The sequence below is a fragment of the Rissa tridactyla genome, chromosome 10 (assembly GCF_028500815.1).
Source record: "Rissa tridactyla isolate bRisTri1 chromosome 10, bRisTri1.patW.cur.20221130, whole genome shotgun sequence".
Lineage (NCBI taxonomy): Eukaryota > Metazoa > Chordata > Aves > Charadriiformes > Laridae > Rissa > Rissa tridactyla.
The window spans coordinates 16,680,879-16,702,698 of record NC_071475.1 but is presented as its reverse complement, the minus strand read 5'-3'; the positions used below and the strand labels follow the sequence as shown (position 1 = coordinate 16,702,698).

The window sequence follows — 21,820 nt, the reverse complement described above, 5'->3', positions numbered from 1 at the left end:
TGTATGGAATTCTGCTGACAGTTATTAAGCCAAGGAGAAATATGGTGATCACAAGCACTGTGAAAAGTTTTTTAAAGAAACATAAATTATTTTTAGAAACTTACATAAATCTATACATAGCTTTTTTTGTCTCAGCGTAGAGCACGGGCTGCACTCTGGCTCTTGTAGATGGGAGAAAGTCCCATAAATGTGCTGTAACAGAGGGAAGGAGGATCAGGGATTAAGCCTAGAGACAAGGGAAAGAGACATTTTCACTTGTGAAATGGTGAACATGATGGAAAATAAAATCTCAGCAGGTTTCATCAGTTGTTGCACTTTGCAGCATAAACCTGAAGGAAAGTTTTGTAAGTTCCTTGCAGAGTAAGGGATCCCAGTACTATACCCTGACTTCAAGCTCTGTACAGCCTATTGAAATTCTTGACAATAGCCACAGCCAGCTCTGACATGAGTCATGTCTTTATTTCTGTTTACTTTAGTATTGTCTGAATTGCCACAGGGAGTTAGAAGGTGATAGCGGTTAATGCAGGACTTCCAGCTGCTCTGAGACAGGGAACAGTCTGCAGGAGATAACCCCTTGCTGCTCAGGTCTGGGCACAAGGCATGCTTCACTTTATATTGTCTGGCATTAGAGGGTGGGGAATTGTCTTTCCAAGACAGCCAGGACAGAAAGACGGCTATTAAATGCTCTTTGATGGCAGAGCTTTTCAAACAAGCACCTTTGAGAAGAATCTCTGGACAGTATTGGTAATGTCATACTGATACTGAAGAAGGAGAAATTTTAATACATTGTCCAGATTTAGGTATCAATCTTACAGCAGCTCCGTGGCCGCTCTCCTTTTTCCTCGTATACATGGACCTGTTTGTCCTGGCTCATGCTGGGGATACAGATGTGGGGGGACAGTACAGGTGGTCAGGAAGGCAGTTGCTGCCCCAGCACAGCTTTGCATTGCACCTCACCACCCTGCACACACAGCGGATGCGTCCCAGCATAGCCTCAGAGGGCTGCCACTGCTCAGCCACAACATGGTGGGTCCAACCCTGGCTTTGTGTATGATGAATCACAGTCCCATACACCTCCCAGAAAATGGTCCTGAGTCCTCAGTAGATGTTGGGTTTATTAGCAGCTTGACTGTATTCTGATGCCTACTTTTCTGATAAAATTACAGTGCAGAGAAGGAGGAATGTGTACACATGTCCATCTTCATGTCCTGAGGGTAGACTTCTTTGTCTTCCCTGCTTCCATTATATGAACCAGAAATATATTTCAGTGGGGTTACACAAGAGGAGAGAGTCTGCTGTGTATTGCAGATTTGCCCTGGATGATGTTTCTGGGGCACAGAAGTGATATTGGTGTGATTTAAGCATTCCTAACACCACACAGAAAAAAGCACGTACTGCACACAGGGTGATGAGACTGCAGATTGGCAAGATGCAGCCTGTTTGAAACGGTCAGGTCTTTTACTGTCAATGAGTGTTCTATGTACGCCTTTCTCCTCTCCAACCCCCACCCCGAGCCTTACTGAGATTTATTGAAGGAGAGATTGCACATTACAATTCTGCAGCCTTTCCAGAATCCACTGCTCAATGAGGTGGGGTATATCTCTAGATTAGATTTGTAACGAAAACAACAGAATGCTATTGCATTTTAAATGCAAATCTAATCCAGTAGTTTACGGTTTGTTGTGCCACTCAGCAAAGTTATTTATAATGTACAGAGCATTTTTAATTATCCGGCAAGAATTCTTCTTTTACAAGACCCAAGGGAGGTTAATGTAAAAACTGCCTTAAAGATTTGCTGTTCAGTGGCATATAACAATTAATTTTATCTTAATCGACCAATTAGAGTTAATGGATGGAAGAACGTATTTAAGAGGCACTGCCTGTTTTGCCAAGACCCCTCTTAAAGAGGATCCTTTCACTTGAGTAAATGGCTGGATTAATTAGATGCTATCCTTCAAAGGCTTAGAGCAAGCAGATTTAGACCTATCATCAGTGAACACCTTTTGGTGCTCTGACTCATGCTACACCAGCTTTATCAGTATCACAGGGATGTCCTCAGGCTTCTTTTTCTCAAAGGAAATACAGCTAGGTACTGATGAACTGAGACCAGTGATAGTTGCTTGGATCTGTGTCTGACCATTCTCAGCTGTCTCAAATTAAATACCTCTTCAGCCTGCTGGCAGTTTGTCCTTATGTCTTGGATACATTTAGTACATTTGGGACAAAAACTCGAATATTAACCCACTACTCTCCCTGTTGGGCCCTCTAGGCAGGTGGACCTACAGCTAGTTTGGTGTTTCTGATGAAGGTTTCACAGTGAGGCTTGTTGACCCTCTTACATTTCAGGTATCAGATGGCATTCTTAGTTCTGAGAGTTGGCTACAAGAGCTCAGAAAGGTCTCCTCCTTAGCACACCTGCCTTCAGAAGTAATGGACTGCATAGAGTACAATACATCTTTGAAGTCAAATCTTCTGGTCCTTAAATAGATAAGGACAATATGTGAGCTAAAACTGAGCACCTCAAAATCTTTCTGCTTTCACGTTGTTGGGTTTAAAAAATCCGGACAATGGCAGTGAAGTAAAAACACATTACAGTGAACACACTCAGGGTAAAGAGCTGCAGTGAGAGTGACAGATAGTGAGATGACAGAAATGTAAAAACATATTTTAAACTGTGCTGGACAAGCAATTTATCTTGCCATTTGATTGCAGTTCTAAGGAAAAGCATTGCTTCAGTGGCCACAAGAGAATTAAAATATGTGTGCCTAACTGAAAAGTCCAAGAAAAAAACCCAAACAAAACAAAGGAATTCTGTGGTTCCCAAAATTTTTTCTGATTGTTTCATTTGCAAGTAAAAAAAAAAATATAGATACTGAAGTAAATTCTGAACTAAAACATACTTTTGAATTGCAGAATTAAGATGGTTTTGATTTCCCAGAATTATTGGGGGGCGAAGAGAGACAGAATTAATTAATAGGTTAATCCCAGCCAACTGTCACAAATCTATGCAATTTTTAATCATGTCAAGCCTGATTTTTCAACTAAAAAAGCCGCAGCCATGCAAAACTGCAGCCAGCTCTAATTTTAATCTGGGAACTGAAACTGACATTTTTGGAGACAGAGGAGAGCCACTGAGCACTTTCATTCAGCCCAACATATTAGCAGTTAAGCTCTGTTTCTCTCCTGGAAATACTCTGCTGTAACTGGGTAAATCTCTGAAATGCAAGAAAATTCAGTTCACTTGATGTTTCCCCCAAACATCAGGAAAGAAAAGCCAGATACAAGGTCTTGGTTAGTTTAGAATTCCAGCAGCTCCATTTGTTTTCCTGGTAAAGCTGCAGTCTCAAATCCAATATGTGCTTTCAAGTCCAAAGGGAATCCCTGCTGGAAGGACAACCATGAAGATAAGAGGTTTCTTAGTAGTGTCAGTCCATTCGTGTGTCCCCAGATGTCTCTGAAAACTGATAGGAAAAGCTGCCAAACCTCCCTGCCCTTCTGATAGGGAGGTATTTGTGCACGCCCAGCTTGCAGGAGCTCAGGAACTTTAAAACCTAAGAGTCTGGGCACTGCTTTGTTTGGGACTTGTGTTTGTACGGGGGAGAGCATTCCGGACGCAATCTCCCTCACGCTGCTGGAGGTCACTGGACCTTGCAGCACCAACACTAAGCAGCACAATTACAGTGATGCAGGAAAAAGATGATTGCATTCTTCAGTGTTTTCCTACCCCACGACCAAATGACAGAACAAGCATATGCTGGCCTGAGAGCAACAGACAGCTCGGTTTTCAGCTCATATTTCAAGGGATCTGCTATCTAAAACTCCCCAACTCTTTTCTAGTAGTGAAATGATGTTGGGGACCTTAGCATGAGGCTAAGACACATTTAGCACAAACTACCGCTGCTTCAGAAAGTCTGTGTTGGAGAGATTTAGGCCAGGGCTGACCATCTATGAAACTGGCCCTCAAGAGTGAAGGATATTTTGGTTGATAACAAAAAAGGCTGTATAATCTGTACAAATTCCTTTGTGGCTCTAGCAACAGATAGCTTGAGTAATGCTGACAGTGGCAAGAGAGGAGTTTGTTAAGTCTCACTCCAGTCAAAAATACTTCGTTTTGTTTTGTTTTGTTTTGTTTTGTTTTTTAATAAGGAATATTACTATTGTCATCTAGACAGGTTTCCTTCTGATCCTAGCTTCACTGCATTTTCCCCCTGGCTTGTTCCCAGACCTGGCTGCATGGTGTTGATAAAGCAGCTGATCCTGCTAGTACAGGGAAATGACAACTCCCCTTCCATCTTAAGAGTCCTGCAGGGCAGCATGATATTCGTTATGTTGAACTTACTGTGAGTATTTTCCATGGAAAGTATGGAATAACGAACTGGCAACAAAATCAAAATAGAACATAAAGTCTGGGGTTCCAAGTTTTAGTGACTAGGTTACTCTGCCAAAAATAAACAAAGAAAGAATAATCAGGAACATATTCCCGATCTCCGATCTATGATATGTGCCATGTCATCAGACAGTTTCTTTTAGTGAAGTGTATCATCTTTTTCTAACTGGATCCAGAACTCATCGCCAGAAAAAATTGGTAAATGTGTCATAGTCGGAAAAGTGACTATATAAGTGGGATCTGGATGAGAAACCAATACCGTGCCAGACGCTCATTTGGGGTACATTGGTATGCTCTGTTGATTTGTACCTCTGAGGATCTGAACAGCTGTTTATGATTTGACTGCCCTGATAATTCAAGCTAGCACCTGAAAAGAGAATTAGCTGAAACATTTTCAGAAAGGGAAAAATTCACAAAAGCATTCTATGTAAACAATATATCTGTTTTGACAAAGTTTAAGGGAAAGCCCTATATGCTCTAGCCTAAGATATAGAAAACACAACCTCTGCTTCTCCCAGGTCTACGATCTGGTTTTCGTCCCAGATCACGTTGAATCAGTCAGCACTGGGAGTTAGATTTTGAGTTTCTCACAACCCAGTGCCTAAAACACCAGCCACAGGGAGAAAGAAATACCCACAGGTTTTGGTCTCAGGGCACCCAAAAATGGACACAGTTCTGCTTCATTTTTAGAACATCTTAAATAATTTATTTTCAGGTTTCTGAGGCTTAAAAATAAATTTCTAAGCTTCAGATGTTGCAGGAAAGAAAAACAGCTGTCTCCTGGTAAAGTCCTCTACAAACTGAACTAACAGTCCAGATCCTGCAGTAATCAGAGTTTTACATTCTACATGTAGCAGATAAAATACATTTTTCATCACTGCTTTAAGCTGTGAAGGAGTTCAGCATGTTGGACTTTCAGAGTCTGTGTAAAAGTAAGCGTCTCAGATGGAAGCTAGGTCAATGGGATGACCATTCAACCAAAAAGCTCCAAGGCATAAAAAAGAGCAAGACTATAGCAGGATGCTATTCTAAAAGGTAACTGAGGACTTTTCATATAGATAAACATGGCATCACTTGAACCATGAAATCTGTGTGACAGGCCAGGGCCTTCAGAGAATGGGACCGTGATGGGAATTTGGGAAGATTTGTTGGAAAGTCTTGGAGCATTCCCTACTTAAAGATACTGATTTTCATTTCAGTGATAAGTGACCAGATTGTTTAGGGCAGAGAACAGGGATGGGGCCTCCACCGCCTCTCTGGGTAACCTGTTCCAGTGTCTCACCACCCTCATTGTAAAGAACTTCTTCCTAATGTCTAATCTAAACCTACCCTGCTCTAGCTTAAAACCATTGCTCCTTGTCCTATTGCTACGTGCCCTTGCAAACAGCCCCTGCCCACCTTTCCTGTAGGCCCCCTTCAGGTACTGGAAGGCTGCTATAAGGTCTCCCCGTAGCCTTCTCTTCTCCAGGCCGAATAACCCTAGCTCTCTCAGCCTGTTCTCATAGCAGAGGTGCTCCAGCCCTTTGATCATCTTCGTGGCCCTCCTCTCAACCCACTCCAACAGGTCCATGCCCTTCTTGTGCTGAGGGTTACAGAGCTGGATACAGTACTCCAGGTGGGGTCTCACGAGAGCAGAGTAGAGGGGAAGAATCACCTCTCTCGACCTGCTAGCCACAGTTCTTTTGATGCAGCCCAGGATGCAATTGGCCTTCTGGGCTGCAAGCGCACATTGTTGGCTCATGTCCAGCTTTTCATGCACCAGTACCCCCAAGTCCTTTTCCGCAGGGCTGCTCTCTATCACGTCATCCCCCAGCCTGTATCGATAATGAAGATTGTCCCTCCCTAAGTGTAGGACCTTACACTTGGCCTTGTTGAACTTCATAGGGTTTGCACAGGCACACCTCTCTAGCTCGTCCAGGTCCCTCTGGATGATATCCCATCCCTCTGGCCTGTCTACCGCACCACTCAGCTTGGTGTCGTCACTTTAAGCTGATCTGTTCTACTCCTGCCTAGCCCCATCCTCCTCCTTGACCTTGGCCATGTCCTCATCCTCTATATTGTTCCAGGGGCTTGTTTGACCCCAGTCAGACAGCTAAGTGGGCAAAACCTATTTGCCTTCCTGGTGCTGAGCTAGTTTCAGGTTGAGGACCCAGGCCACGCACCCGAGCTTTATTGGTCAAATGGCAGTGGAGGCACAGCCTGAATCTCCATACCACAGCTATGTTGCCAGATCTCTGACTGTAATATACACATACAAAGAGAAAGAGCTTTGCCCCCTGGAAAGTGAATCAGTAAATGTGGAGCAAATCCTAAATCTGCCTGCATATAGAACACTTTATTACAGAGATAGAAGCAAGATTAAGCCACAGAAAATCGCTTGATGAGGGCCAGCTCTTGACTCTTGTATTCCTGCTTCAAGCTGTCATAACTGGGCCATGGCTTCTGGCCACATCACTACACAAGCTCCCTGGGCTGACAGTTCTCATGCCATTTATATTGCTGTCTTCCACCGGTTCTGCTGTCTTTTGGAATCAGGTGCCAAGAATTTAGATTTCTATTAATAAGTAGATCACTACAAATTCTGGCTTCAGCAAATGATGACTGATTCAAGTTCAGTCTTGTGTTTGTGTTTCACTGGCACCATTTCCAAGCTGGCATCCTCCTTTGAATTTCCACTTCTATTATCACTTAAGAATTATGCTAAGCAGGATCTTCTGAAAGGATTTTAATGAGTTGGATCCCTTCACTGCTGCAGTGATCACATTTGCCTAATTGACACCTAATCACATCTCAGTCCAGGCTAGATTCCAGAGTCAATAGCATAGTCCCAGCTCTACTCTGAGTTTCAGGACTATATGTGCAAAAGTACAGAACAGATGCTCTATTGTACAAACCTAAAGACACTAAGGAACAGGACTCGTACAGGTATTTAGTTCTGTGTAGCTCAGTGTCGTCAATAACCTTGTTGTGCAGCTATGAAACACGTCTAGACCCAGATTCTTCCCTATGTAAAACGTTAAAACTCTTTATTATGCTTGTAAGGCAGCAGAACCAGTCCACCAACAATGAGCATCTCCAGGAGAGACCACTGTGTGTTACAAACATGCCCTTGTTCTGCCTAGCTCCATTTGCAAAAATCCCACGGAATGATTTATGCAGACCTTTTTCTGAAGTGTCTATCTGCAACTTTTTTTTATAAATTGCGATTCCTAGGGCAATGAGCACTGCCTAAATCTTCCATTGTTGGTGTTCGTCTCCAGTGTGTGCCTTTGTGCAGAAATCACGCCAGCTTGGCTGCTTGAAGGCAACTGAGAGCCCGTAAGTCAAGAACCCCCACCCCCAGCAGAAAACAGCAACACTATCAAACATGACTGTTAAATGGTTCTGGGTAGATTTCTGTATCTCAGCTTGGCTACAAGAATGTAAACATTACTCTGTGCCTTAACTTAAGCATGGGCATGATCTTGGGGGTACCCATCCCTCTTTGACTTAAGGACTGCACCTTGATAGTGAAATCCCTTTTAGTTTGCAGTCAACAGGAAGAACAGAAGCAAAACTGTGCCCCAAGGGAGATGGACAGAGCAGTTCTGGTTTAGACGCTGGTAGGAACCTACAGTGTCCAAAGCCTTCAGTCTTACCTGCATTTTAAACATGACATTGCTCCGGGATTAACCACTTTACACAAATGACAGCCAAAGCACAAAGAAGTTAAGAAATATGCCAGAGATAATAACAAAGAATTTGTAGTAGGACAGGGGTTTCAGCTTTTCTTCCCATATAGTGGTCTCCCCACAGGGGTGTACTTCTCATACTCCAAGATGACCATCAGGTGACTAGCTGCAGGTCACTTCTTACAGGAGATATCTTTCCCTTCTCCTTATTAATGCAATTCTAGGTGGTTGGCTTATTCTGTCACTGATTTATAAGAGGAATAAGTCCTACAGAGGGTTCAGAGTGAAATCAGAGGGTTTTATTCTGCTCAAAGATCACAAGTGTAAATATAAAGTGACTCCACTAAGGTCAGGGTGAATTCCTCCCAGTTTTACACCACTGTATCCAAAGTCGGACTGTCACTAAGATCAGTCATTTTATAGAGGGGAATAGGGCAAAAGTGCCGAGTGGTTTCATTGTTAGAGGCCATTTGTGCTGTGACTAGTGATTGCTCAGCAAATCACTTGAAACTCATCCTGATAATTAGTGGATGTTTCCTTGTTATCTTCTGTCCCTTGGCAGATGTGCAGTATGGAAAGTTTCATCATGATGCAGATGTATGGCCCACGTGGGCTGGGAAGGAAGATGAATTTCACAGCACAAAATGGAGAGTTTTGTCACTGCCAAGCACTCAGGTCTTCATTTTGCCCATCTTGGTTCAGGTTTCCAAGCATTGCAAGGATTCAACATAGCAAAAGGTTACCAGAGATGGGGAACAACAGGGCTGCGATTTAGCAAGGGAAAGAAGAAAAAGAGAAGGATAAGAAGAGTTGTGATGATGCCTTAAAGAAAACTTCTTCTGATGCTGTTGGATAGAAGAGTTCTAAGTGCCTGTGAAGCTAATGATTTAATGAAAGTAAAAGCTCTGTGGTGGCTGACATGCGATGTAAATAATGTGCTCAAAGGAGTCTATAAAGGGCAGAGCTGCCTTTAATAACCTATTATGTATTATCAGCCACCCCATTGTACCTTCTGGCATGGTGGGGCACTGGGTGCGGTGCGGCTGAGCGTCAGCCCTCGCTAGTTCATTGCCAGGTCATCTCTGGGGAGGAAGTGTTCCCTGTTTACAGGAAATGCAGGACAAGGGCCGGAGGGCCAGGCTGAGCACAAGCCGAGGCCGCCACCGCGTACTGCCTCTCCGGCATGCCTGGGAGAGCAGCGAGGGGGTGTGCCACTTGTCCCAGGCCCAAGGACGCCGTGTTTTGTTTCCAGGCATGTCCAGCTTTTACTGTTGCTTTGTTTTTTCTAGCGGTTTAAAGCCACAGGACTGGGGACAGGAATGGTGCTCTCAGACAGTGGAGCATGCCAAGGTGAAATATGGGTTGGCTGTGCAGGTTTCTGCAGGTGCCTCAAAGCAAGAGCAGCCCATCTGGGACATGGCTAGTGAAACCTCACTGTCAGGCTTTCTCTGATCCCTCCTCTACTTACGCTGCCCCAGGCTGGGTCAGAGGACATGCCCTGAGATGGAGCCCAAGCCCCTGCCTGCGCTGCCTTCCAGAGCCGGGCCTGCACCAGCACCGTTGCTCTCTCTCTCATACCACCTCCAGCAGCAGTGGTTGAAGGTGGGAGAGTTTTGTCCCTAAAGTTCTTCAGAACAGAGCAAAAGCCTTACGCACCTGACCAAAAATCCTCTTCTCTCCTATATCCCGCACCACCCTAATTCTTTTTTCTTTTGCAAGGAAGAGCAAAATTCAAATTGAAACATTTGTGGCATGAGGAAGAACTCCTTTCTGGCCTTGGCAGGCAAACAGCTTATGCCTCGGAGTGTGAAATGTGATTATCCCTGGGTTCCCTTGCCTTGTCAGGCTGCGTATGTTATTAGCAGACATCATGTCTTTCCTGCCCTTTTCAGTCTTCAGCTGCAATATTTGCCTTGATGATCTGCCATAGCATGGAACTGACTGGCTAAACACATGCTGCACTAATAAGCATTTCCTTTTATTGGCTTTAAATGCATTTGGACTTTAATTTCGTTCAGTAATGAGCCTTCCTTTTGCAGAATGAATTAAAAAATAATTTACAAATGGATACAAGATAATAAATAATCAGTTTTAATAAAACAAGGTCATTCAGTACCCCACTGCCTCTTCCAATTACCGTCACTGCCTTGAGTTCATATGACTTTAATTTTTTGCAATAAGGACGTGACTGTCTGAGAAAGACAGAGTTTGAACTAGTAACTGTTGGGCATGTGACTTGAAATAAAGCTAGGGATAGGGATATTGCATGTAGAAAAAAGTTGTATTGAATCCATTTGGTCCAATAATAGAGGGGTTTGGTTTTGGTTTGGTTTGGTTTGGTTTTTTTCTCCTCCCCACTGGATGGAGGGGATCCTATATATGTGGGCTTTGCATAACCCAGCTGTGTCCAGGTGAGATTCTGGTCTCCCTCCTGCATCCAGTACACTCTATGCAGTTATGAGCTAAGATCCCTGTGGCAGAGGAGTCAGAATGGGCACAGGCTGGGGTCTGTCGATGGGAAGATTATGGCAGCAATTTACTAGTCATTTGTAAACGGAGCATGTCTGATCCTGACTTGATATGTCAAGCTCATCACCACTCTGTTGGCTTCAGGGAGGTTATGCTTGTAGAGGACATAACACACAGACAGAGGATAACTGTTTGTACCTTCATAGGTAGTTCCTACAAACTTGCTTTGCTGACTCAGGAGAAATAATTGCCAATGCAATCACCAATACACAGAAAAATATTTAGGGTCATAACCAACATTCATTTCAGAGCTCAACATCACTGCAAAGAATTGAAAGAATTGTCTTTTAGCAGTCCAGAACCATGGTTTTGCTAATGAATGGATGAAACATTTTAGACAAAAAGACATTATGTCCCACACAAAAGGCAGAGCAGAAGTCAGCATTTACCCCAGAAACCCAGGGAGTTCACTTACTTCCTATTCCCACTGTGTGGAAACAGTGAATATGGTGAGCCATGTGTTGATAATTACTGGCAAAACCAGCTTTTAATAGCAGTTGTTCCACTGTAAGAGTGGGACCAAGGATGTGGTTTCTATCTTCTTCTAGTGATTTCTTCATCTGGTGGTGACATTTTGGACCAAATACTGCTTTGATCTTTACTTGCAGGCACTTTTGAAACCATAAGAAATTTTCAGGAAATAAATTGGGGTTCTTTGGCCCTTCAAGTATGTTGGTGGTAATTAAGTTGCATCATCTAATTTGCAGTTTGCGACAGATGCAAAGAAAATAAATTAGCACGATCTCTAGGAAAAAAGGTTCTGTCCTTTTTTCTTTTATTTTTTCTTTTTTTTTTTGTTTGGTTTTTTTTTTTTTTTTCAAATCCTATTAAAGATAGTGTCAAATTTTATTCTTTCTGTGTCCTGGAATTGACTAGGGATGTAGAATCAAAGAGGGAGGCAGCAGGGCGGTAATCCAGTTGTCATTAACTGGATGCTGCCACAGTGGTTAAAACCTGAGCTCTGGACCCTGGACTCTGTTTCTAGAAATCATTAAGCAAGGTGTCCTTTGCCTGACCTCTAAGGATTATTAGCTTGGATGCTGTATATACCTTATGGACACAAATTATGGGTTCGGTTCAAATATGAACACAGCAGAGGTTCCTTAAGTGCTGCACTTGTTCATATAGTTATTTAGACTGATAGTATCTTGAAACCTACTTCCCAAAGAAACCAGTTTACTCCAAGGACGCTAACACTGGCTGGCTGGTGACTGTATGTTACACTCCTGTGATTAACGATAAGCCATCTATTCTCTTTCTCCAGAAAGTGCATTTTGCAGTAATGAAATCCAATTTTAGAAGAAGTTCCCCATCCTTGAAAGGACACATGAGAATGAAGGAAGTGCTCAGGAGCTGAGATGGGGGCATCTGGATGTCCTCACTGGCCACATCACGCTTGCTTTGCCCTGAGGATGGGTCCAGTCACAGGAGGCTCCCGCTGGCCTGCTCCCTCCCATGCGATTAACATGGAGGGAACCCTGTGGCACTAAAACTGCACAACGTCTGAACCCTACACAAATGCTCGCTGCTTCAGGGAGATGCTGAATTGCACACACATTGAATGGTCTTGACTGACCAACAAATTTCTAGCACACCTACACTGTCTGAGCAGGTTCAGCTGCAAGGCAGAAATACTTTGTCCCACCACACGTGATCATACCTTATAGACACTGTGATGGATCTGCTGCACTGTCACTTGAAGGGACATTGACAGCACATCTTAACAGCCCAAACAGCTGCATTTCAGATTTATAAAGAGACACCAGATGGAAAGGATGGATACTCCACAGGTATCATAAAGCATTAACTGAGAGCTCCAGGGATACCTTACAGGAAAGAGCTCTCCCCTTCTTCCCTCATGACCACTGATGGAGCATAGACCATGAAGCAGAAGGCAAGTCAGATTTATGAGCCTTTCTTTAGGATGCATCACTTGATGTACAGATTCATTGAAAGCAAACTGCAGGCAATCTGATCCTTACTGGTATAGAGGTCTTATATCACCTAGTGGAAGTGACAGGTCTTAAGTTTAGATTTCCACCAACTCAGTTTTTCTCTTTTTTTTTTTTTTTTGAGGCAGTTGGTGACTCTAAAGGAGGAAACAAGACATCACCTTTGTGTGTGGCCAAGAGAAGAGCATATAGCCAAGGGCATTTGTGTTATTATGCAAACAAAAGTACATGGTCTTCCTAGGCTTTTATTATAATAACCTTGGCTGGGTATTTTTTCCACTGTTAAATCCCCCACAGTTAATTTCTTACATCTCACTAATGCTGACTGAATAAATTCTAGAAATCCTAAAGAATTGATGTGATCGTTGCTGAGGAATGGGGTAGAATTTGCAAGGTCATTTGAAGGCTAGGTATGGAATTAAAAGAAGGGCAAGTATCTCTGAGAATTGCACAATCAAGCTAGACAAAATACAATATTTGTCAGTCTGTGAATCATGTTCTATGAGCTCTCACACCTGTTGTGTATCTCTGCAGTGCTCCTCGCTTCCCATGCGTATACCATCTGTGCTCGGACTTGTCCCAACCTGTGCTGTGGAGGGATCACAGTTAGTAGAGACTTGTGTCTCGACTTTATTAACAAAGGAGCCAGTGCTATTACAATGATGAGTTCAGCTTCCCTCTCCTTGGTAGCTTCATCCTCCGCTCAGTCCACAGATCCTTTTCCTTTGAGGTCAAACGTAAATATCACTACAGAGGCAGGATAACCAGAGAGTCTGTAGACTCTGGAACACCTTTTTCCAGATGTACCAATACATGTTGTCAGGTGACGGTACACAGATAACATAGATCACATAGCTGCATCTCGACAGCTTCTCCCTACTCCATACCTATCAGCAGCTCTGCTAATTATAAAATAACTGGTGCTAAATAAAAGACTTCAGTTGCGCTGCCTCCTCCTGCATTTATTCAGTGAATTTAAGGTTAGACTGTCCCAGAAGGGCCATTGTGTCCTTTGTTGTGCTGGCTAACTCTTGGAATGATTACAGACAATTGCTGGAGGAGCAGCAGATAATGTGTTTGCAGTCTGCTCTCATTCAGCCATATCGTTGCTACAAGGAAGAGAATTAGTTGGGGAATACCGTGTCTATTGAGATACTACCGACTCTGGGACTATTTCTCACCCACACTTTTTATTAGCATCTTCCATTGCATTAAAGTTTATTGTTTGCAGTAAGTTTATTTAGTGGTGCTTTTAATGAGCTAAAAATCATTTAGCAGAATAAAGAAACACAAGGGTTTGAACATTTATGACTCATATATATTACTATATATAATTATAGATTATCTATGCGTAGTTATTTAATTATAAACTATATTATACATAATTATAATGGTTAATTTTATAGAAAATCTTAGCCTTGTTGAAGGTGTAGTTTAAGGTAGTGAATTTGGCATGGTGTCATCTTACATGCACTTAGATATGCCCTGTAAGTTACACAAAGTGCCAGGATCCATTTGAACTCCGAGGGAGGAAAAGAAAACTGCTGTAGCTGATGAACAACCATGTTGTTTCAATAAACACTGATGTTATTATAGCAGGTCTTTAAAGACACTGGGCTTTGAGGAGGAATAAGAGGGAAAAATGAAGGTAAGATATCCTTTTGTGACAGATCTATTTATCTACATCCTCTGACCCATTAGAGGGACATTTTCTTTGCAGGATTTTGACAATAAACTTAGTGAAAGAACAAATAAAACTGGGCTGTGGGTTGTTATGGGTTTTTTCCTTGCAATTCAGCACAACAAAATAGTTGCTTCCAAAAGACCATCTTGTTGACTTGTGTCCAATTCATGCTGATTATCCAATGATCAGGAAGGGCTGTGTGTATTTTTGCTGCCCTTAAAAGTACAAGGGTTTATTGGGGCACTGGGTTTCTAAACTTGATAGATTCATAGGCAAACCCTACATCCCCAGTGCTGTGGGGATGGCAACACCAAGACATTTTGCCTTTCTTAATTGAGCACGAGGGAACAACCAGGTGCCAGCTGATCTGAGAAACTCTACAGTGCTGATAGCTCAGTCTACTGTAGCTTCAGCCCCTGAATAGGCTGTTTGAGAAGCGACAGAAGGTAAGTTCCTCATCAGCTGTCAGGGAAGGAAGGCTGGACATGTGAGTTGAAGGCTCATGGTATCCTGGGCTACATTAGGAAAAGTATTGCCAGGAGGTTGAGGGAGGGGATCCTTCCCCTCTACTCGCCACTGCTGAGGCCACACCTGGAGTGCTGTATCCAGTGCTGGGCTCCACAGTCCAAGGGAGACATGGACATACTGGAGAGAGTCCAACGAAGGGCCACAGGGATGATGAAGGGACTGGAGCACCTCACATATGAGAAAAGGCTGAGAGAGCTGGGACCGTTCAGCCTGGAGAAGAGAAGGCTCAGGGGGGAATATCCTTGAAGATATTCTAAAGCCGCCTGGACAGGGTCCTGGGCAGCTGGCTCTTGGTGGCCCTGCCTGAGCAGGGGGTTGGACCAGATGACCTCCAGAGGTCCCTTCCAACCTCAGCCAGTCTGTGATTCTGTGATAATGGAGATTAAACTGCTTTAGAAGAACTGCAGTGCATGAAGTTAGCTGTGACTATTTCCCTATTATTAGAGATGGATTCTTGTCATGATCAGTGGTTACATTTCATTAATCTTGGTGACTCTATTATCTTAATAAAGCAGAAAGCAGTTTATTTTTTCCTCTCAGATATTGAGTTGGAAGGTTCCTCCAATAGTGGCAGTTTACCAACATGAAAAGCAACCTACATAGTCTCTTGGAAAGTGATAAAACATGTCCAGGTGATTTTCACAGGATGCACAGCAGCTTGTAATAAGATAAAAGACTTAATATGCAGTTATGGTAATTGTTTGGGCATACCTGAAGGGTTTGCTCTGTGGGTAAGATCTTGCCCTGCATTAAAATTACTTTCCATAGCGTTCTTTTATAAAATTTCTCAAAGCCTGTTGTGTCCCAGAAATTATCTGCCACCTATTCCTGCATCCTTGTTTTCCTTCAGGCACCTGGCAGTGGGCTTAGTGAAGACCAAGCTGCCCAGGGCACCTTCACATGGGGACCAGTTCCTGGGCACAGTTCAAGTCTTCAGGAGCTAGGATTTCTAGGAGACCACAAGAGCATAGATATAGAAAAGGGATGAAAGGATGTGAGTTCATCGGAGTAAAACACATGCTGTGTATCATGCTGTCTACTGCCCAGGAGCTCCATTACAATATAGAACAGTCTCAGAAGTGAAGACCTGAGTGTTGCTGGAGTGCTGCTGAAGGGCAGGATGGAGAGGGTGGCACAAACATGCTTTTGCCCATCCCATGTGCAAACAAGACCCATAACATTTTGGGATTCTCTTTAAATTCATTCTCTTTACATAAATACATTCTCTTTAAATGCAAGCCAGTACCAGTAGACTGCAGGCCTACTATAAATGAAGCCCGTGCAACAGTTCAGCAATGTTGCAAGTTTTGCAACTGTATGAGCCTTTAATACTGCCATTCATAATGATTACAAGATTAAATATACTGAGGCATTCTTCCCAAATTGTAATGTGTTCTTACATTAACATAATGCAGTCATTTATGAGAGACAGAGAGAAAAGGAGGGAGGGACTTAATTTCACGTCTGCTGGGGCAAACAACTGCAAATTGCAGAAAGGCTTTGCAAGTAAGGAGAGAGACTGGCTAAACTATGAATAAGCCTCCTGAGCTGTTCCTGTACCTGCCTTGCTCTTGCTTTCACTTGTGCTGAGGCCCCTTTGCTGTTGTAGCTAGGCAGGGTTTCGGAAGTGCCGCGATGCCGCCCACACTGAAAAACTGCAGACACTAATAATAAACAAGAGAAGACAATGGTGAGGAAGAGTGCCGCTGCTTGGCCCTTTGCCCAGCCATGGCAAATACACCAGGCAGCTTGCAGGAGCTCTTTGACTCTCTGCATGAGGGAAAAGCTAGTGGCATAAAAGAAAGGCTGGCAGCTGCACCTGCATGGGAGACAGAGTGCTGTCTGCAGCTTGGAAGTGAATGCAGATATGTAGGGAGTTTCCTTTCCGAAAGGAAATGAGAGTCTGGTCAGCGGCCTTGGGAGTCTCTTTCTTCATTGCCCTCCCACTTACATTAACCCGTCTTTGCCCAGTCTCCCGTCACTCTAGTGCTGGCTTTGAAGCTTTGGGTTTGTTCACATCTGGGATCCCCAAGTGGGAGATCAAAGAAAAATAAAGAGATGAGGCAGAGCTGTGAAAGCAAATTAATAATGCTTCAGAGAAAATGAGAACTAAAGAAATCATATACACTGAGTAAGCCAGGCCCATGTTACAGACTGACCTGGTTGGCTAAGATGTCTACTGGAACACACGGAGATGTCAGATTTTGTTTCTCAAGACAACAGACTTGCCCTGTTGGCTGAACGCTGGAACCTACCCCTGGAAATGTAAAAGGCTTGGGGCCACTATGGTGTAGAAGCTGTATATAATCTCCCAGAATGATACTGTGGCCAAAAATACTAATCTGATCCTTCTGGAATTTGGACCTAGGCATATTTGGATCAGCAATAAAAGACATCTTTCTAAGGCAAAGGGCAGGCGCCATCTGGAGAACCTACCTCTAAGTCATGCTTTGTGGAGGTTTTGAAATCACTGGCAATTTTAATTAAAAAAAAAGATTCTTTTTCTAAAAGGAAATGCTGGGAAGCCACTGGCCTGTATTATACACCAGATCCAGTACTCTTATCGCATGGCTTTCTCTGGGTTTCTGGAGCTGAATTCAGATTCCCTTGAAACAACTCTGGATTGCATTCTGGGATCTGAGTACCCTGTGCTTTAATTGATGACATTGGTATTACAATTATATTTTTCTCATCCTTTTGATGTTTTCCCAGAAACCTCACTGTTACAATATCTAACTTCCATTTAAAAAGCACTGAGATGTTAGTATGATTTTATTACATCCATTTTGAGGGGTTGACTAGGGAGAAACCAAGCAGTTCTGATTGCAACTAAGTATGAACTTTTTGCTCCAAACTGAACCACAACATTGATCCTTTGGGGAAGCTTGAACAAGTTCAGTTAACTTCCCACTGCTCCTTTCAGGTCCTTCTACTTGCTTAAGCAGTTGCTGTTTGAACCTGGCGGCAAAAAAACAAAGCTTGAGAAATCTTGCTTTCCAAGCCTAGCAGGTCTGCAGGGATTCCCTGACTGGTTATCTCTGGGCAATATGTGGATTTGTTGTGCCTGAGCAATAGTGAGTGCCTGGGAATAACGCCAGTGAGCTCATCTGTTCTTTCTCTCTGCAGTGCCTACACCGAGCCCTACAAGGTGTGCCCAGTCTCTGTGATACCAATGGAGGTCGTCACAACAGATGAGGAACAGAAGAGTTCAGAAGACGAGAGCAGCCCGGGTGACGCCAGCCTTATCAACAAGGTAAAAGAGCTGAAAATGGGGAATGTGTGAAACCTGGAGAGGGAGAAACAATTTGGAGAAGAACCTGGATTATCAGCTCTCTCTGCTCTTTGCCTGGTGCTCATTTAGAAATGTCAGAACCATCAGTCCTTTCCCCCCCAGTGCACTAGCAACAATTTACCCCTATAGCATGTGGCAAAGACAAAGAACTGCAGTCCTAAGATGAACTGTGGAGGCAGCATAGCCAGCAGGAATGGCCTGAGTTGAATGACAGGAAAAAGGTCTCACTTTTAGAAGAAGGATTTAGCTGCAATCTTGTTAATTTAAAAAAAAAACATTGAATAAAACAATTACAAATACATTATTGGGACCAGTTTTGCATTGGCTGAGAGATGGAGTATATTATCTAACAGGTCTCTGCCATCTCAAAATTCTCTCATTGTGGGAAAATACACTCACGTTTGGGTTTGTTTTACTGACTTACAATGAATAAAACAGCTCTTAAATGATGAAGACGACCATGGAAATGTGACCACAGCTTAAAACCATACAAAGCTGTTTTAACCTCCATCTGATTAACAGTGCAGTTGTTAAAGAAATGACATTGAGCTGCTTTAGGCACAAATTTATCTTTGTTTTTCATAGAATTTCTTTGTGTGTGTGTTCTTAAAACCTAATATGAGACTAACAATCTAATGTTGTGTCTCTGGAGCACAAGCACCCACTGCATAGCCCATTTGGTATGCATGCACCAAACGCGTGTGTTCTTCTGAAGTCTTCCAATTTGAGCCCCAGGAACTAAGGCTGCAGAGGAAAAGACCAAATCCTGATTTCCTGCACCTCTCTCTGCCATTCATTTTGGCCTGGTCTCTCAGTGTCAGCACAGCCGTGTGGCTTCCTGATGGTAGATGGCTTGTGGCTGGTCATGGGCATGTGTCAGAGCCTGCAAAAGTCTGCAGATGCCCCTCCAAAGCCAAATGATATCTGAGTAAGGGGTCACCTCTGTCAAGGAGAAGCATAAGTATATTGATTCTAAGAAGATCAGATCTCTTTGGGCATTTCCAGAATGTGAAACTTTATTTAGGGGCTGGTGTAGGGACAGTGGAGCAGAATTTTCCCCTTACCAGGACACCAGTTCTTGAGAAACAGAAAAAGAAACTGCAAGTGGAATGACAGTGAAGGGCAAATGAAATTGCTGTTGCTCTAATCTCTAAGGGAGCACAGCTTCCTTTGATTTCCCTGTGTGTTGTATCACTTCTAGGTCCACCCTGCAGAGTCCTGAGCTGCCTCTGGTACCAGAACAGACTGTGGTTTGATCTCCTTGCTGACATGAAACAAATGAAACAGTTGCAAGCAACCTTATCTTTTTTCCTCTGAGATTCTTGAAATATTTTTTTCGTTGTTTGTTTTCACACTGTTTTGGAAAGGGAAAAGCCTTTAAATTTCCGACATTACCTGCTAAATGAAAAATATTTTTCCTTTCGGTTCTATTAGTTAGCTGACAAACCACTAGCATTTATAGACCATACACTAGTGTGTTATCTAAGCTGGTCAGGTTTCTCAGCATTTCTTAGTTGTGATGCCAGTGGAGAAGTGACAACAAAATTGTGACTTGAGTTCACAAGGGAAATGCATGTAATCACTATGCACTTGGAAGCAAATTCAAGGCTGCTAAAACCAATTTTATTGCCATTTTGTAGGGTTTTACTCAAGACACTAGGAAATGATGGCTTTCTAAATGTCTCCCTCATTGCATCTCATGCATTTTAATTGTTCTGTTGTGCTGGGGTAACCACACTGTGTAGCTGTCACAGAAGAAGGCAGCACTTAGAGAACAAGCGTGTGCTTCAGAGTCTAACTGGTTCACCTTCCCGCTCTATAGGCGAACACAAACTAAATGTCTGCATGTGCCTGATAGAGAACATCAGAACAGGTCTGGTTGGTTGGTTGTCCTTTGCTTCCCAAGCTAATTGTCAGCGAGAATCACAGTGCACAGGACCAAACTTCCACAAGCTCCTGGGGAGCTGTCTTAAAACAGCTCCATCCGAGTACAGGCAGTATTTCCAACCTGGATGATGAATTAGTGTGCGTGGCTATTTACCCTGCCAAGAAGCAGGGCAGGAAAGTAGACATAATCTGATCTGCCTGTTATAATTCTGGCTGTAGGAATTCTGGCCGCTCTGCAACCTACTGGTCTCTAGACCTCTAAACACCTAAAAAGAGGTTGGAGCAGCAGTAATTTCATGCCTGGATAAGCCACTTGCTTAGTAAACCAAGTCAGGGGGCTGTGCTTGTTTGTGGGACCAAGAAAAGATCTAGAGATAAGAAGTGGCACTGAGACACCCTTGAGCATCTTTGTTCTTGTAGCCTCACTAGGGCAGGTATCACTTTGGACAGACTAAGGTGGTCCTGGGAACTGTCTTGTCAAACCCTGTGTGTCCCAGCTGTCCCCAGGACCCAATCTGTTATAGGAGACACCCGATCTGGGCAGTCAGAGGCTACCTAGCATCAGGACTCTTCTGCCACTCTGCAACAGCCTCAGCATCACTGCTGCAGGCTGTGTGAGGCAATAATCAAAAGATGGCCAGGGGAGACCCAATTTCCTACAGAAAACAGTCAGTGCAGGGCTCTGACATGAAGGGTGCAATATATTTAACTGTTGTATTTCACTCCATGCTGGACACAGAGTAATAGCGGTACGAGAATCTTCCAAAGTCTCATGGAGCCCACGCTGCAGATTCTCCGTCAGAGACAAGGGCTGCCAGTTCACTGTAATTAAGAGTCAAAGGGATAAATTCCGTCTGTCCACAGCTCTTGTCCCAGAAAGCACTGGTGTCTTTACAGAGGACTGACAGAGGACTGTTTTTCCTACCCTACTGCTCCCGCCTCCTTTTATTGTCTTCTCATGCAAATCTTCAGGGTGCCGAGCGAACACTAGCTGCCCTGTCAAAACCTGTCTCTATAATGACAAAGCGCAAAGAACTTGTCCAGCTCCCTGATGAAGTGATGTATCCCTTGGAGCAAAATCCTCAGGACAACACAGAGTGGCTCTACAACATGAAAGAGTTCGGCAGCACTGTCACTTGGGGAGAACTGGCAGAGACATGTTGGTCTGGAAGCCAAAAATAGTACCATGGATTTTGAAATAAGCTAATCTTGTTAAAACAACTGTTTGGGGCTGGCCTACTAAGAGCTGAATTTGGATTTTAAAAAACACATACGCATACACACACTCAAAGAACCTTCTGTGGTTTGTTGGTTTGATTTCTGTTTTTCTCCTCCTCAGGGAAACTTAGTTTAAATAAAGGCATGAAACAGCCTAGATGATAAAATCTCCTCCCTCTGTTCAGATATATGGTTTTCATTTGCATTGAGCTGGATTCTGCCTGCTGCCTTTCACTGTCATGAATACCCTGTAGCAAAATGCAAGCAGCATGCTTTGGTTTTTCTAACCTGCTTTCTCCTAGTCTTGCTGGAGAATCGCAAGACTTCCAGTTTGCATCAGATTTTTTTCCTTTGATGTTTCTTTTTAAGGCTCATTTTTGTAAGTAGATATAATTTAAAAAATTATACACACATTTCCTGGTATTGTTTCAATAGCTTGTCTCCTTTGAATCCCTGCTCTCCTGGGGACCAGATTCACACAAGTGTGAAGAAGTTTTTGGGGCCTACTGGAACCCCTGTTCTGTAAACAATTTGAATCATAGCCAATAATATATATTGAGGTATTTTTTACATTATCAGCTTTATTTTAAAGAGCAATCAAAGAGGGTCTTTCATCTCTATTTTCGTACAGGAATTTTTATTACTAAAACCCTGTTTGCAATGGGGCAGGTA

General features: G+C 43.2%; 1 protein-coding gene across 2 annotated transcripts in view; it reads left to right on the top strand.

Annotated features, from left to right (window-relative positions):
- FGD5 (FYVE, RhoGEF and PH domain containing 5) overlaps window positions 1–21,820 on the top strand; it is a 102,632-nt gene that overhangs the window by 21,636 nt on the left and 59,176 nt on the right. For both annotated transcript variants that reach the window (XM_054216115.1, XM_054216114.1), the window contains exon 3: window positions 17,878–18,004. In XM_054216115.1, the coding sequence (XP_054072090.1) occupies window positions 17,878–18,004 (127 nt within the window). The remainder of the gene's footprint in view (window positions 1–17,877; window positions 18,005–21,820) is intronic.